The sequence below is a fragment of the Stegastes partitus genome, unplaced genomic scaffold, assembly GCF_000690725.1.
Source record: "Stegastes partitus isolate 25-593 unplaced genomic scaffold, Stegastes_partitus-1.0.2 Scaffold820, whole genome shotgun sequence".
NCBI classification, from domain to species: Eukaryota; Metazoa; Chordata; class Actinopteri; family Pomacentridae; genus Stegastes; species Stegastes partitus.
In genome coordinates, this window is record NW_007578551.1 from 91,511 (window position 1) to 110,079 (window position 18,569).

Sequence of the window (18,569 nt, forward strand, 5' to 3'; positions counted from 1 at the left end):
AATAATTAGAACTGACTGACTAAAACAGATGCAGAAAGACAAGTGACCAGAGCATTAAAGGCAAGAATAAAGTGTTCAAAAAAACAGAGAAATCAGGTGAATAACAGTTCAGGCAGTTCAGACCAGACTCTGTAATAACCCTGATTACTGACAAGCAGCAGAATAAACTACAGTCTACAGCTTACTATTACAAATGGCTCCATTTGGGAAAAATCTAAAGCAGAACTGGTTCCAGCAGCATGATGACTAAACACCAGTTCATCTTGTCTGGTCTGAACTCTGGGCTCCACTAACTGACCTGCAGACCTGAGAGAGCTTCCAGCAAACATATCTCTGACAGAACATTCAGAGATTTATAGACAATAAGTAAGACTTTAAATTCAGTTCTGTATTTACCTGGAAGTCAGTGTAAGAATCGGATCAATGTGTTCTGTCTTCTTGGTATTTGTTGCCAGTATTCCAGCAGCAGCATTTTGAATGGGTTGCAGATGTCTGCAGGTCTAATTGCAGACTGCATTCCAGTGATAGACTCTACAGGTAATAGAAGCATGAATGAGTTTTTCTATGAGATAAAATTCCTCAGTTTGTTTAAGAAACCAGAATGAGGATTGAGTCACAGTTCAATGTTACTGCTAAAATGTGGATCCTTATTAATGATCACGCTGCTATTCTTGACCAGGGAGTTCGTCAGCCATCTTTCTTTAATGCCAAATAAGATTATTTCAGTCTTGTCTTTATTTAAGTTCTTTAAGACAAAGACAAAGTAAGTCTATAAGTCAATCGGTGTGCTAGATAGATTAGAGCGTCGTCTGCGTAACTATGTTAAGCACCTACAGATTAAAGACAAGGGGCCCAAGAGGAGGTCCTTGTGGGACCCCATACATCATTGGTCAAATTAATAATTACTAATACTCACTATAGATTCCCTGCTCAGTAAGTGTGATCTAAACCACCAGAAAAGTCACATTTTCGCGTTGATCTAGGAGTGGTTCACGATCCACGGAGTCAAATGGACTTCCTTGAATCATCATTCATGCATTTATAATCTTCTTGAGAGCAGTTTCAGTGACATAAGTCTTTCAGTCGAGGAGTTACTCCCATGTGTCCCCCACCCCCCGTCTCCTCATTGGTTCCCTCCTTTTTTGTGCCCATGTGTTCAGGTTGGAGGTCCCGGCAGTCACGTGAGCTTTATGTAACACCTCTTACACAATTTGGTTAGCAGCACCAATCTGGTTGGGAGGCTGAAGCCTGCGAGGTGCAGATCTGCTGCAGATATTCAGAGAAACCTGAGTTCACCAGGTGTCACTGAGGACTGTGGGAACCGGTCGCGGGCATCTGGATCCACGACCAACATGTTTTTGTTAGACGGTGGGCGTAAGAGTGACGTCCAGGAACAGTCAGGGACAATTAGAGGTTAAAAAACAGAGAAGCTTCCTATCTCTGCTGCTGCAGAAACAAAGAGGGTACTGTAGGAGCAAAGGCAACGAGGCCACCTGCCAACACGTGAAGGAGGCTGGGAACCACCACGCATGAACCTGACACTCGTTTATCACACGAGTGCTTTTGTCAGACATGAGAGAGCAAAGTGAGATTTTTAAGGCCGAGATGAAATCCCAGCTGCCGAGGCTCCGCTGATCAAGAATTCTGGATGCATTTCAGCAGCGCTCCCCGCTTTTGACCTGAAATGGCCCCCCTGATGGGTCTATTCAAGGAGCTGGATTTCCTAGAAAGAGTGTTACTTTGGAGGGCTGTGGTTTTTGGCAGCGACAGCAGAGAAGGGCTGCGATTCGGTCCCCTCCTCCTTCTCGTGTTCGCCACAGAAAGGAGCCCCAATGAAAGGCTCCTATTATTAGCCCGCTGGATCAACAAAGTCCGGAAACAAACAATCCTCTGGATCACTTGCACCTAATGCACACACACTCAGGAGGCAGCACGCATGCATTTACTGTACGTATATATACACTCACCTACTACATAAAAATAGATTTGCTCACTCAGTATCAATGAACTACTCCTGCTCCTCCACATGGCTTCCACATGAGCAGACAATAGTAAAGGGGCAGTGTTTCCTTGGATATGTATGTGGGAGGAGCTGAAGTTTCCAAATAACACCTTTAACAGCAAAAACAGACACAGCGAGCTGTGATTACTCATAACCGCAGCCGGAGTTCCCAGAAAACGCCAGCGGAGCTTCTAACACCTGAAGTACTGTAAATAATCTGAATGCATCCGGTGACGTTTGTGCAGAGTTCAACGACCTCCTGCTTGCAAATCTGAATGGGGTTTATTCATGATGTTGTGAGGCCAGTTTGACCTCTACATTGCTGAAGGACAAAAGACTTCATCGGTCTAATTCAACCCGAGTCTTACGCCCTGATCTCAGTAATGTTGGTGTAACTATAATTACACTCACTGATTTTATTGGTCCAATGTTGCAGCAACATCAGAAGCAACAAGAATCTAAGTTGATCAGAGAGAGACAAATAACTCTGACATCACAAATTTAAAAGTAGATGTAACGTTTCAATCATAATCTTTGTTGATTTACGACTGAAAGCTTGATTTAGCATTTTTTAGATGCAGTACAGACAGACAGGAATAATCATAAATAGAGTCCTTTTGGCATTGATCCTAAACACTCAGCCGTCTGGTCATCACCAATTTTATTCTGCATGTCACTTAAATATTTCAGATTTTTACTGTCATTTTATAGATTTCCCCTGTGTTGTTAAATTACACACAAGATCTTGTAAAATGACTGAAAATTAATCTACACATAGAAGGTCAAAACAACAACAACAAAAAGACCAAAAACAGCATAATTTCTACATCAAAAATCTTTTTTTTTTTAAACAGCGGTTTTTATTCTCTGACAACATTTGACCATAAAATTATAACAATTTTTAATTTATTTAAATCAGGAAAAAAATAGTTTACAGATATTTGCTGTTGTTTTTGAATATTACAGCATTCCACTGTGTTTTTAATGCATTTTTTTTCTGGCTATAGAATTGTCATTCATTCATTCACATTGGTTTTTATAGTGCATTAAAATAAAGAAGAAGAAAAACTGTAAGAAAACTACAAAAACTTGAATAAATCAAACATTTTCTGGTGGCAAACTGCATCTTTAATATTATTCAGGATTTGCAATTTAAAGTATTTCAGAAAAAAACACATTCAGGTACATAATATATCATCAGCTGTGGTGCCAAAAATAATGTAAAATTTTTAAAAAAAATCTCTGGAAAATCCAATACTTTCCCATCATTAGAACACATGTTCTAGTCTTAACTTTACCTGAGATCAACTGGATCTGATTTTAGAAATATATTTACAGTATTAAACTTCAACAAAAAATAATTTTCTGCTACAGAGAAAATAAAATATTCGTGAAATGATATTTGTATGAATTTCAACATTTTTTAATGTCAGAAAAACCTCTTTAAAAATGACTTTTTATGGTTATTCATGGCCTACTTTTCTGACTTTATTGATACTTTATTGAATTTCAGAAATATGAAATATCTCCAAAACAGTAAGGAAAAACTCCACAAACTTCTAGTTTATAGTTTAATTATAATGTAGGAGGACTGAGGAGTAATAAACATGACTGCTGCTGCTCATGGTTTGTGACTAATCAACTGATGAGCTAAACTCTACCATGTTTGACTCTTATTGCGTGGTTCCTACATCACGGTTTTTGGTTGTGTTCTTCTACACGTTGTGTGTGACCATTTTTGCTCATTTTCTTGTGTTTTGTCAGTTTCCACGTGTTTCCTGTCGCTGCGGTGCGTACAGGGCCTCCGTAAAACACTCCTCAACATATTGTGTGGAAAATTACTGTCTGTTCCTCAATTAGTCTCAGAAGAAGGAGGAATTTTCCTGGTTTGAACGCCTGAGCTGAGTGAGACGTCCGGGCCCCAACCCCCCATCCTGCCCCATGTATGAACACACAACATGGAGGGCGGCTGAGAGGAGGAGCTTCAGCGTGGGATGGGGGTTGTGTGTGCACGTCTACATGTGTGTGCACGGCGCTGGAGCTGCAGGAAGCATCGGGGTCTTTGAGTTTATGGCGCCGTGGACAAAGGCCCTCCGTTACCCAAGAGCACTAATAAAGAGCTGTAAGTGGGTTGTGCAGATACAGAGCGCATCTGTCTGTGCAGGTCAGACATGATCCACTCTGTCAGGTCACATGAGCCTGGAAAGTCACAACAATGTCACCGAAGCCACCATGAATCCACAATGTGTGTGTGTGTGTGTGTGTGTGTGTGTTTCTCACGTGAGGTGTCGCCATGGCGATCATGCCGAGGAATGCAGTCACAATCCTCACTAAGACGTCTGGGAGTGTTGTGTGTCAAAGGTTCACCGAGCCCTAATCACATGTCATTGTGGTGGTCTGCTCTCACGCCCCTCAGTTTAGCCAATCAAACGCTGCGACGGGACAGTGTCATAGAGACAAGCAGGAAGAGCCTCCCACCACAACAACGCCCGCATACGTGTCCGACGTCCTCCAGCACAACAACAGAGTCTGTTAGCAGAGCTAGCTGATGCTGGGACAAGTCCCACTGTTTTCTGTTCTGTTCCAGGTCATGTTGAGTTTTCAGGTCACTGAAGGTTAATCGACACTAAAAATGAGTTTTTCTGTGATTTGTTTTCCCTTTGTTTTGGTAAATTTCTCAGAAAAGTCACAGAATAAAGTAAATTTACACGTTAACCCCTAAAAACAGAGAAAAACTGTCAATCATGTAAACATCAACGTTGGTGTTTTTACAAATGTTTTTATTTGTTTGTTTTAAAACTGAAACAAAAGACATGTAGATTATTGTTATTATTATTTTTTTAGAGGTAAATTATTTTTTTTTAACTCTTATTTGACAAATGTTCCCTGTTTTGTTAAATTACAGATAATAGCCAGAAAAATAACAGAAAAAAGTCTATTTTTTAGGCTGATGAAAAAAAGTTTGCATTTTAAAAAAATTGTAGTTAATTGTTTTTTTTTTTTACAAGTTTAAATAAAATGATTATTTATTATTTCTTCCTGTATGTAAATAATCTGAAAAACTATTTTACACATAGGCAATAAAAGAAAAAAAAAATTAACATGTTGACTGTAAAAAAAAAAAAAAAAAATCCCAAAACTGTGCATAATGTGTAATGTTGTATTTTTATTTTTTATTTTTTTTTACAAATAGTAGTTTATTCTTTCACAGTGTGATCGTAAAACTAAACTGTTTACTGCATATAAAACACATAATCTGTCATTATTTTCACCATTTTTACAGACTTTTAATGTTATGATACTCCACTCTTTGTTGACTTATTTTTGGGACAAAGTTGCTGCCAAATTCATTCATTCCTTCATTCATTCATTCATTCATTCATTCATTCATTCATTCATTCATTTACCAGTTCAGGTATAGAACATATAAAATGTGTTGCCAGTCATAACTTCAGTAACATTACATTGTTTACTTGGTTGTTTGTCTCTTTTTTATTTTCTCGTTCGGTTTCTCATGACGATGATGAAACGTCGTCTGTTCTGGCGGCAGAAGAGGGGGAAGCAGATTTATATGCAAATCACTGAGGACTGGTAATTAAGGGCTCTGCTCACGTTTTGTTTTTGCGCTCTCAGACCAAAACACTGCTCGTCACTCAGCTCCGTGCACCACAACCTCATGTGATCCCAGAAAACCAAACAAGGCTTTTAGCTGCATTTCTACGGCACTCTGAGCACATTGTTGGTGCTCTGTGCTAATGAAGCACACATACAGAAGTTTTCACGCCTGTTTTGACTCTTTAAGTTTCACCTCATCGATGCACGTGTGTCGCTTTTCCTCAGATGACTCTTTTTTTTTTTTTCTTTTTATCATCAGTGTCACTACAGTTCAGCTGATTCTGCACAACCCACGACTCCTGACTCACCCCCAGTCAGGGTCAAATACTTCACACTGATCTGGAAGCTGGGAGTGTGGAGGAGTTCTGGACCTCTGGCGAGCTTTTGTCGGGTCACGCCCAGAGAGTCCAACAGAGAGTCACACAGAGATTCACACCGAGAGGCAGAGCAGCAAAACACTTCGCTTTCCAACAGTCCTACGTTCTAACACGAGCTGACTCGTATCCATTTCGTGTTTTTGTTATCCTGCCGTTCGTTCTTTACATTTTTTTCTGCTGTCAAAACATTTTACATTAATTCATAATGCTGCAGGCATCAAGTTAGAAGATCCTGCAGGATCATTTACTAGCTACACATATTCTCATGTCCATGAGCTAAAGGCCTGTTTTGCAATGCTGCAGGTGTATATTTTCACTAAATATATATATTTTGTTATTTGCAGAGTTAAAGTTATTTTGAGGATAAGATAAGGGTAAACTAATAGTCTGACCTTTACTTTTTGTTCATTTAATTTACAGCCAACTACAGCAATTAGCTTAGCATAAACAGAGCCAGCCAGCAGCCATAAAGCTGATTAACACACTTTAGTTTGTTTAATGAGTCTAACAACCTGAAATGTAAACGTCTTCGCAGTAATTTATGTGATGAACCAGTTCTCGGCCAGTGCGGTTACTTCCTGGAGTCTGTGCTGGTTGCCTGGCAACCTCATAGCAACTACAGTCAGCGTCCGTGGCAACAATCTGGCACGGAGGAACGGGAGCAGATATGAAAGTGGTGTTACTTAAACTCACTTGTGGGAGACATAAAATGAGTGTTTCCCAAACAGTTTGAGGGATTCTTTCGAGGTTAAAGAGTCAACAGTTCAGATCGCTGCTCGGATGTTATGAGGGACAGAATCAGGACAAAGGAGCTCCTCACACAGATGTTTGACAAGACGGGAGCGTAGGAGCTTCACCGTTTAACGTCCAACAGTACACGGTCCGGTGCTGGACCTCCATCAGACCGTCTGGTAGAAACAGATCTGAAACAGGGAGTAACGTACCCCACATACTGCAGGAAGGCAGGAATTACAAAACATCATCGCTGAGCGACAAATTTCACTAACATGCAGAAAATAAGCATCAGGATCAAGTAAGAACCAAATCCGACGATGCTAATGTGTAAAACCCTCAAAGGCCGACACAGCGTCCGCAAAGAAAAACCTCAAAAAACCTGCAACTGCTATGAAGTAATGTCCCAGAATGCACAAACTAACCCTGTAGCGCAGGGTTGGGCAATCCTGGTCCTGGAGGGCCCCAATCCTGCATGTTCTAGATGTGTCCCTCTCCCAACACACCTGATTCAAATGATCAGGATCGTTATCAGGCTTCTGCAGAGCTTGATGATGAGCTGATCATTTGAATCAGGTGCATTAGAAGAGGGAAACATTTAAAACATGCAGGATTGTGGCCCTCAAGGACCAGGATTGGACACTCCTGCTGTAGCGCCAAGTCTGTCATATTTGATATGTGAGTTTTTGAGACTTTACATCATCAGTGTGATGTTTTTTTGTCTGAAAAACCTGATGCATACGATCAGACACATTCAGTGCACAGATAATCCACCATGGATCGTCATTCATGCAGCAAAAATCACACAAATTAAACCTTATATATGAAAATTACTTCTTTTTTTTCTCTTTTTTTTTAATTGTCAGAAGGTTCAATAAACACTCCATTTTTAAAAAAAAATTGAATATTCAATGATCAGTGATTTCATGGTTTACAGGGTTCAGCAGATAACACCTCAATCATATATTTACTCCAGACGCTCACCAGTACAGGATATTTTTAGTTGTATTTTCACATTCAAATGCTAAAAAGAGATAGTAGATGCCAAGATTAAAGGTGCATTTTAAATTCATGTTGAACGTCTGCAGTTCACAGTCGTGTTTGTTACTAGATGCTGATAGTTAATTTACAGATAAGTAGAGATGCAGTTAATCAACCATCTCTATGAATAGAGTCTATTATTGGAAAATCTAGTTACAGTTTTAGACAATGAACCTCGTATGTTTCTGGTTTAAACAGTAATGAACTATTTAAATAAATTCATCTGTAACGCTGTGAAATCACTGCAGATTACTGGTGACACAGCATTTTACTGTAAATGTACTTTTCCTTTTCCCAGAGCAGCCAGTTGTTCAGCTGCATTTTGACTTCATAAAACAGAAAGTAAAGCCGTCCAGTCAGACGCTTCTCTGATGGTGATTCAGGACAAAGTCTTCAAAGTTTTTAGACAGTTTTAATTAGATTAGATGAAAAACAGCCTTTACGTCTTTGTGGCCGCTGATATGACAGTGATTGTTCTCTCCTCAGTAATTGCGATGGAGGTTTAATCCTGTCTGTGCATAACAGCTGCTCGGGGATGTTACCACGATGGTTGGCGAGCGGTGAAACTTTCGTAACAGTCTCAGGGCAGATATGAGGGATTGAGGTCACGTAAGGAATCAGCTCAGGCTGTCCTCATTAGACCTGCTGTTGTGTTGCAGTGTGAGTGTCGAGCAACGCAGCTGTTTCTATGAGGGGTGTTTCTAGTGTGGAGAAAACAAACCTCCTGTTGAATCTCTTCTGCAGTCAAACCGTACAAACCACTGACCTCCTAACCACTGACCGTCTGTGACTCCACCGGGACTCTGACTCACCGGCTTTGCCCTCCCAGGCGAGGCCCAGCACGCCGCTGTAGTCCCGGTTGGTCAGCAGGTAGGACAGGCAGAAGTTCCCCCAGTTGTTCTCCGAGAACAGACTGAGCAGCTTCTCCGGGCCGATGAACAGAGGATTCAGAGGATCGTTCTGGTCCTCCTCCGTCATCACCTGCAGCCACAACAGAAGCGCTGAGTTCAGACACAATCAGACTCCTCAGCAACTCTGGAAACGGGTTTTAAGTCATTTAAACTCATTTCAAGGCCAAAAGTTTGTCCAGCTTTGATTTTCAGTCGTGGAAAAAACCTGAGATTAATGTATTAACTGTCTGAACCTGTTTTATTTTAAACTGCTGTCACATTTAGACTCACTTGGAGCTCATTTCTCACTGCAACACAAAGTCCTGCACCTCCGTGGAAACACAACAACCAGAGATGTCTTCTGTGCAGCGACACTTTTAGAATGACACAAATCATAAAAAGTTTTGTTTCCACGCTCGTCTGCTCTCTGCTCCGTGTGAAGTTCAGCCCAAAAGTCCCAGAACTGTTCATCACATCTAAAGCGCTCGTGGCTGCAGGACTGAACAGAGACGTGCAGAAGTTTTTGTATTTTACAGAACCTGGCTGAAGCAAAGGGTTTCATTTTAGAGAGTTTTTAAATGAGCAGTGGAATAATGTCATGATTTCACACTTAGTTTTGGTTCATTTTCTAAATAGAGTGGAGCATCACAGATCAGTATTCATGAATGCATTTAGAGTGTTCATATTTATATGAGAGTAATATTCATGTATATTCATATTCATGGCTCTGTAAGTCTGTATACGCCATTTTTCTTTCTGCTGCTTAACAAAGTTTGAGGAAGAATCAGAAAACATACATTCCCAACAGGTTCAACTGAAAATAACAACTGCTATTGTCATGTTATGAATCTGTCGGTTGTTTTTTCAACCAGTTTATTCGTCGTTTTGACTCCAAAGCGTCAAAAAATAGTAAAAAAATATTGATAAAGACGACTCTATACGTCCTGTTTCGTCCATATTAAACTGAAGAGATAAAAAACACATAAATGAAGAAGCCAAACTGTTCATCTTCAAAACAGACCAGTGGAAAAATGAATCAGAGCCACAGAGGGTTCATGAAGAGGATTCTTTCATTTTGGCAGAAGCACTTCACCGTTTCTTCTGACGGTGATTTCGTCGTGTGTATTGAAGCATCATGATGATAACAAGGATTCAGATTCATGGAAACATCTGGAAGTCAGATGATTCTTCCTGTTTTTATAGTTTCTTGCTCTGATAAATGATGTGATTCTGGTGATTGTTTAAAAACAACACGCCTTTCAAACCCACTGGCAGGTTCTGGGGCTCAGAAAGTTAACCCAGTTATGTTAAGAAGGAGGTCATCACATGCTGTTGAATGAAACGTGTTCATGCCACATCCAGGATTACCGGCTGCACTCAGCTATCAGAGGTCTGCATCTAAAGCGCCGAGAAGCTGCACAATCGTCTGGTTGTTGTAGTGAGCGGGAAGCTTACTCTGAGGGATTTGACTTTGAAGTTGATCAACTTGACTCCGTCGAAGTCCACCTTGTTGAAGATGTCGTTCACAGCCCGAATGTAGGCGGCAACCTGAGGAAGAGACAAGAGGCAGACAGTCAGTAGCATCCTCTGTTTATGAGCTCTTAGATGCTGGTTACACAAATACGGGAGGAGGGGTTGCCAGTAGAGTAGCATTTGATTATTTTCACAATAAACTTCATACGCTGCATAAAAATGAAACAAATCGTGATCCATAAAAGTGGAGGCCGGGTAATGTGTGAGGTGAGCCGCGGGGTGTTTTCAGTGCAGTCGGTCACACTTCAAGGGAAGCACGTGCAACAGCAGTCACATGTCTGATCCATGCAGCGGGAGACGTCAGTACAGTAGAGCCGGCCGGAAAGTTTCCATATATGTAAATATTGACACCTCGAGACGCTGAAACCGGGTCAGCGTCGACGGACAATAGCGTTTCGTCTGTTTACACTCACAGATCACATCGCGGCATCACTTACGAAATACCTTCTCACCCGGTGCAACAAAGGCCTGGCGCTGACCCAGGGACAACAACAACTGTGCACGAGGTGGAAAGAATCCGCCGAGGGCCAGAGGAGGAGGTGAGAGGACGAAGGCCAGCGAGAGAAACAGTGTGACCGCAAGAGGACAAAAAAAACAGCCAAGGACACCGACCCGATGAGTAACCTTACTCTGAAGAGATTTAACTAAAGAAATGTAAAACTGATTCCAGGAAACACCAATAATTTGTCTCAAACTGGAGCTGATTTAGATGCTGAGACCATGAACGATTAAATCAGATGAAACATCTGCTCTCAGATGTGGAACGCTGAAGAAAACAGTTTGTTTGGTTCTGGTGTAGAGGAACAGGACGGCTACTTCTGTCCTCAGATTATTATTGTTATGTAGCTAAAGTCAACATCAGGACAGCATCTCACGTGACCTCCGACCTCAGTGACGAAACCTGTGTTCAGACAGACTTCAGCACAGACGCTGAAACCTCTCCTGTGTTACTTATTGCACTGAAGCAACGCATCAGCAGCTTCTAACCCAGAACGTCAGCGCTGGTCAGACATCACTAGATAGTTTAACTCTCTGAACTCCGAGTGGTTTTTACTCACCGTGGGCTCATTCTTCACTGCGATATAAAACCATGCAGCTCTACGGAAACAGTAACAGCATGACTACAAGCAGAGGAAACCTGAAGCTGTTCTCATTGCAGTGTGACGCAGTTAGAAAGCGTTAAATCATCAAAAAGAAAAAAACTAATATGTAATTTCCTTTATAGTTTTTTTGCTTTTTTAACAAAAATTGGGGGAAAAAAATTCATTTGTGTGCACAAGATGTTTCCAAATGCTCACAGTGACTCCAGATACTATAGATAGTTTAATTATTACTACACCTGTCTCCTTTCTGCTTTATGTAAACACAGCCTGCAGTTCAACCCCAAGGTTCCTGAATTTTTATTACGTGTTTGGTGGTTGCAGCTAAGTCAGAAATGGCTTCTCGTTTGCCTTGAAATGTGCAGAATTTTTTAGTTTTTTACAGAATGTTCTTAGTGCAAACCATTTGTTTTTGTCATTTTTAAAATAAGACATTTAGAATAAAGTGATTTTTATTAAATATCACAGTTTTAAGATGAGATTTGGTGAATTGTTTTAATTGTTTTGATTGAACTGGAGGTCACACCTGATAAGAACCAGCAGAAAGGGGAAAATATGATTATTTTTTCTGTTTTTCTGTTTTTTAACTTCAATTAATGCCATAATGTCGGCATTAAAAAACACTTTTAAACACATCAGCGGGTTTTGGGGGTTCAGAGGTTAAAAGCAGAAACCCTGATTTCCGCTTTACGTCTGTGAGCTCAGAGTTTGCTGGAGCTGTGAAGACATTCCTCCATGAATGAACCGGTGGTTTCCTACATGCTGGTCGCTCCTCGGTGAAGGCCTCTGATGAGGTCAGAGGTCAAGAGCGCAGGACAAAGGGTTAGAAGAAAAGAAAGGAGTTGGATATTTTAGATGCTATAAAGCACCTCAGAGTTCACAGAGTGCAACAAATGCCAGAAAGATTTCACTCAATCTCCAAATCAGGTTGTGTTTGAGCACATTTTCTCAACACCTCCTCCACCATCCATTAAACCTCTACGCTCCAGCTTGACGTTGCAGCTCTGCATTCGAAGGTGAATCCTGCAGCAACAGAACAAGAGCTGAGGGCTCCTGCTTGTTCTGTGGTTCTGGTCTCTACACCTGGCACAGAGCCTCATGTGACCGTACGACTGGGAGAGCAACAGATCCGGCCATGTGCCGCGCCGTGACAGCTGTAAGCATCTGTGCATCGCCGGGCTTCATTCAGCCCCACAGTGGCAACAGCTTGCTCTTTCATTTAGCATTGTTGAATATGTCAGCGGCAAATAATGCTGCAAAACAAAACGCTCTCCTTTTGAATGATTTGTTCAAAACAAGACAAAAGAAGTTTTAATCATCACCAAAGTCCTGCCTCGGAACACCGAAAAAGCCTCTTTAACGGGAGATTAAAGTAAAAATCCTGAAATCATTTGAATGCAGACACAAACTGATGTCAAAAAACACTTTAGTTAAATAAATCAGCCAGTTTTAAACCACCGTACATCAGTATTTAAAGCCCTTTGGTCTCAGTTAACCCTCTGAACCCAACAGAAAAACTACACCGATTATCAAAGCCAGAAACTGTAAACACAGAAAGAATGATGGTGTTTTAAAAAGAAACCATCTATCCATCCTCTCTACACCTTCATCATCACTAGGGTCATGGGGGGCGGAGCCTATCCCAGCTGACTCAGGATGAAGGCAGGTTCACCTGGACAGGTAACCAGTCTATCACAGGGCTACACTTAGAGACAGACAACCAAGCACACTCACATTCACACCTACGGACAATTTACAATCACCAATTAACCTCAGCATGTTTCTGGACTGTGGGAGGAAGCCGGAGAACCCGGAGAGAACCCACGCTGCACGGGGAGAACATGGAGACTCCACGCAGAAAGATCCCGGGTGTCCTCACCGGGACGTGAACCAGCGACGATGCTAACCACTGATCCACCTGCAGCCCAAACAGTAACTAAATTGTGATATTTTATCACTTTAGTCCACATAAATTGTTCGATCTAACCAAAAAACAACAAACTCTCTGCTCTCTGATGCAGCTGTGAAGCTACTGTTGGCTTCAATACAACCGTGACAAAAAATCAGGAACTTTTCAGCTGAACTGCAGGATGTGTTTAAACAGAACAAAGAGGAGACGACAGTGAGAACAAATTAAAAATGTAAGAAATAAATAACCTATAGTATGTAAAGTCACCTCATTTGTTGTGGACACATGAAACACATCAGACATGGTAAATCCAAGTTATTTCCATTTTTGTAAAATGAAAAATCCAAGAAAATCTACTTAACCCTGTTCAGGACTTTTATACGTAGAAGGTCTTTCTGGGTCCATTGGACCTCAAGAAGGAATACGTGCAAAGTATTTGTCAGTATTCATTATAAACTTTTATACGATGTTAAATAAGTATATATAGTTGACGTATTTTTGGTTCCAAATGACAAATGTCCCTCTTTTTATATTTAAAAAAAAATAAATTCTTCAAAAATAAAAAAAAGAGACCAAAGTCCTGAATAGAGTAAAATTTTTGTCTCTTTTATGATTCATGGACGTATAACTCTGTTCTTGTTCTCTCTACTTCTAGTCATGGCTGCACTGCTTCAACAGAGGACCAGGACTTATTGAAGTTCAAAATGAGGCCACAGAGAGTAAAAATGGTCCAGAGATAAAAACTAAAACTTGTTTGGGGTCAGTTTGGTGCCAAACGGCGCTCGATATATTTTGAAATCTATTCAGTTTTGGGTAAACAAATGAAACCATCCAACTCTGTTTGATTAAGATTAGATTGAAGTGTCCAGATTCAGGCCAGGTGAACTTTTATTACCTAAAATCCGGACAAAGAATTCAGGCAAAGGTCCGTAAACAAAGCAGCATGTAAGAAAAGTGCGCTGGTATCTGATGCTCCAGCTGGATGTTCCATTACAGGAGACACGCTCCGGCGAACACTGTGTTCCCTCAAACATGTGCTGCGTGTTTCACCCTGAAGCTGCTCAGGCTCCTCATTGTGTGGACAAAAATAGGACAAAGGCTCAGAACTTACAGTTCTGCTTCTTGGACTCTATCTTTAGCTGGAAAACTGTTCTTTAACATTTTGTCTTCTTAACCTTTGTGACCGTTGATTACATTTCTAATATCTGAAAGTTATATAACGGCGAAGAAGCTGTTAGGAGCAGATGAAGTGAAGCTGAGAGAGTTTCTGAGCAGATCACCTGAGCCACAACCGCTTCCACAGACTTGAACCTCTTGTAGTAGAGGTGGTCAGCGTGGAGGTGCAGCAGGCAGCTGGTCTTTGACTCATCCAAAGTTCTCCTCGAGCGGCTCACTGGTGCCTCCTGTGGATCAGAACCCAGAGACAGGAAGAAGAAAGACACTGATGGGACTGATGGTACGGTCTACATCACAGGTGCCCAATCCTGGTCCTTGAGAGCCCCTATCCAGCATGTTTTAGATGTTTCCTTCTTCCAACACACCTGATTCAAATGATCAGCTCATCATCAAGCTCTGCAGAAGCCTGATACCATCCTGATCATGTGAATCAGGTGTGTTGGAAGAGGGACACATCTAAAACATGCTGGATAGGGGCTCTCAAGGACCAGGATTGGGCACCCCTGGCCTACATGAAGCACCTTTAGGGAACAGTTTGTCTTTTTGTGAAGGTGAAAAACCACCAAACTCATCAGATGCAGACATTACAACACGTTCATGTTGACCCGGCGCTGGTGGATGTGTTGCAGCAAGAACGCAACTTGGACGCTGAGAAAAACATCTGCTCAGGACATTTAATGATCAAACAGTGGAAGTGATGTCCACCGGCAGGCATGCTGGAAAAAAATGGATCCATACCAACATGTCCTCACAGCTACTGTTGACAATAGGTACCGAGACCACCACCCAGTCGGTCAAGGGTCGGCAATTAGCATCGCACCCAAGGGGCAGATCAGACTAATACATGCGGCAGATGTTCATAAGGGCTGTTTTTATCATTTTGCGACGCAGTCAAGGTCGCTTGAAAAGAAGAGGCTCGACTCTCAGCAGGTCACGGCCGTGTTTTCTTGGACTTCACACAGATTCAGTCAGGATCATAACATCCCTCTGGACTTACAACCTGTCATTTGCTCCCGATGACTCAACAGGCGCAGTAAAAGAGTGAATGATCATAAAGTAGGTCAGTCAGAGCAGATGAATCACACGCATTAGCGACTGTTCTCCAAGCAGAGTTTAAGGGTTTAGGAGTTATTTGGTTATAAATAAGAGGCAGAACAGGACATTTTGAAGGTGATGACGGAAAAATAAAGCAGCACAAAGTGTGTTTTAAGTGTGTTTTTGTGTTCTCGCTGAGGTTACGTCTGGAACGTCCTACCTGATTTAGTCTGAGGTTTTGGGTGAGGACGTTCAGATGTTCTGCACCGCAGAACCCGTCAGGGCCAGACGTCATGTTGGGCAGGACTGAAAAACAAACAGGAACACAGATTTATAGACAAACATGTTTCATCTACTTAGTCGATTAATTAACACAGTCAGGAACAGTTTTGCATTTCAAGGTGTCTTCATCATGTTCATAGTCTCCAATAATCATAAATAGTTAAACAAACATGAAGTTGGAGCAATCAGCTGTTCTCCAGTTATTAACGACAGCTGATCTTCTACACTGTAAAAAAAAAAACAACCTGTAAAAAACTAAAAGTGTGGCAGCAAAGGTGGCACAACAAAACCCTTTAAAAATGGTGGAATATTGTAAAATCCAAAAACTGTGAAATGGCAAACGTTTAAAAAAAAAAAAGATATTTCTCAGCTGATTAATTTCATTGTAAAAAAGCAAATTATTATTTGTGAAAATGCAGATTTTTGTTGTGTAAATTAATGATAAGAATTAACAATGGTTCCCAATTTATTTTATTGTTTTCAACGAGATATCAATTGAAATTTAACAAAACAGGACAAATCTGCAAAAGAAAATCCAGAAAATGTTTCTCAAATAATGGCAAATATCTGTAAATTAATACTGTCTGTTGATTTAAATATAGTTTAAAAAATAAAACTAAACATAAGTAATTTACAGTCAAACACTGTCAAAGAATGAATCACCTTTACTAAAAATGGTGTGGAAATTATTTACATTTTTGGCCTTTTTTCAGGTCTGATATGTAAATAATTTTTTTTGTGATTTACTAGTTATTATCTGTATTTTAACAAAACAAGAAGGGTTTAACAAAACAAGAAAAGTCTGTGAAGATCATTGTTGGTGGTTAAATCATTGTTTAAAATGATGTTCGTGTGTGTTTGACCAGTTTAACCAACGATCAGGGAAGATGAGCAGCAATGAAACATGTTGTGCTTCGGAAATATTTGGAATATGTGCGAAATATTTGCAGTTCTTATCACGTAGGCGACTGTCGCAATGTTTGCCAGCACGTCAGACGATCCATAAAAACATTTTGATGAATGTTTGTGTTCAATTTGTTGTGCCTGATATCTGGTTTTATGTTTCAAGGTCTTGCAAACATGAGAGGACGAACAGCAACAGGAAGCGTCCAAGTGAAGCCAAATAAAGACAGTGGGATGTCAAGGAAATGGAATCCAGTAAAATACATCAAAATAGTACAGACAAGCTGAATTAAGTGCATGGAATAATAATATAATTTAAAAATAATAAGTGAGGGCTGCAAGGTTGCTCAGTGGTTAGCATCGTCGCCTCACAGCTAGAAGGTCGCCGGTTGGCGTCCCGGTGAGGACACCCAGGATCTTTCTGCGTGGAGTCTCCATGTTCTCCCCGTGCAGCGTGGGTTCTCTCCGGGTTCTCCGGCTTCCTCCCACAGTCCAGAAACATGCTGAGGTTAATTGGTGATTGTAAATTGTCCGTAGGTGTGAATGTGAGTGTGCTTGGTTGTCTGTCTCTAAGTGTAGCCCTGTGATAGACTGGTTACCTGTCCAGGTGAACCTGCCTTCACCCTGAGTCAGCTGGGATAGGCTCCGCCCCCCATAGTGAGGGTTAAGCGGTGTATAGATAATGGATGGATGGATGATTGCTAAAGACTACTCGTAAGGGTTTTAGACTCAATCCTACTTTAATGTGTGACGCTATTCAGTGTCAAAGGCAAACTAGTGGCAGCAAATAGATTCAACAGTTCTCTAAAAATGTATGAAAGGCATCAAGTTGAATCATTTTGCAGCACAAGAGGAAGTAGAACTGAGGTCCTCTGGTTGATGCATCATCATCCATTAAAAAGTAAAAATAAAAAAATCAGGATTGTTATCAGGCTTCTGCAGAGCTTGATGATGAGCTGATCATTTGAATCAGGTGTGTTGGAAGAAGGAAACATCTAAAACTTGCAGGATTGCGGCCCTCGAGGACCGGAGTTCGAGACCCCTGATGTAAGGGATGGTTGTTCATGTCATTAATGTGGTTCTTTGATGTACTTCAGGTCATCCATTTTTATTGGAGTTAGTTGGTTTGGTGCCAGGGAAAAGCATCATTACAGAAAATTTCATTATTGATTAACCATTCAGTCTATAAAACATCAATAAATCAGAATCAGAAACGTCCATCACAGTTCACCAAATTCTGAGTTGTCATCTTGTTAAATGTTTTTCCTTCTGAGCAACAGCCCAGAACTCTAAATATCAAATGTGTTATAATGGAGGACCCAGAAATACTGCAGATTCCTACATTTACAGTCCATTCATAAAATGTGTTTGATTTGTGGTTTGGATCTCCAGGTTTGGATCTATATTCCCCTCCTAATGACTGACTTTGTGTTTGCGTTTCTTTGACTGAAGTTGGCCTTTTTAATCTCGACACATAACTTGAGTTCATGTGCTCAAAGAGACGATTGTTTTGAAAAAGAATCTCCTAGAACAGGTTCTGTACTGAACCTGGTGACCTTCTTAAAAACGGGTCCTTAAACGACCTGTTTCTGCTCACGTTCCCTGGAGCGCCATTTATGCTGTCTACAGGAATCCTACTTTCCTTTGGAGGTTCCTTAACAAACATCTTCCTCAAAGTGTCCCTGTGGAGCTAGAACTGTTCTGCTATGGCACCAATGTGACCCATTTTACCTTCACGAGTGCATCACATGATATTGTCCACATTCCCATCAAGGTGGTCTGACACGTTGACATTTTTTCTTTCCAAAGCTTTAAAACAAGTCCATCAGTTGGACATCGGCTGCTTCCTGAGCATCACGTCGAGCGACCAGCTCTGGCAGAAGCCCCCTCACATTCTCAGACACTTTATAAATAGAGAACCTGCATTTGGAAATCGGCTCGGTGGTCTGCAGGGGCAGCGGCGGCGGCGACGGA

At 41.1% G+C, this 18,569-nt stretch overlaps 1 protein-coding gene across 1 annotated transcript in view; it reads right to left on the reverse strand.

Moving 5' to 3' along the window:
* LOC103365213 (disintegrin and metalloproteinase domain-containing protein 10) overlaps positions 1–18,569 on the reverse strand; it is a 40,628-nt gene that overhangs the window by 13,023 nt on the left and 9,036 nt on the right. The window contains exons 5-8 of the mRNA XM_008292591.1: positions 15,631–15,716; positions 14,480–14,602; positions 10,113–10,205; positions 8,580–8,748 (exon numbers count right to left, since the gene is read on the reverse strand). Coding sequence (XP_008290813.1) covers positions 8,580–8,748; positions 10,113–10,205; positions 14,480–14,602; positions 15,631–15,716 — 471 coding nt within the window. The remainder of the gene's footprint in view (positions 1–8,579; positions 8,749–10,112; positions 10,206–14,479; positions 14,603–15,630; positions 15,717–18,569) is intronic.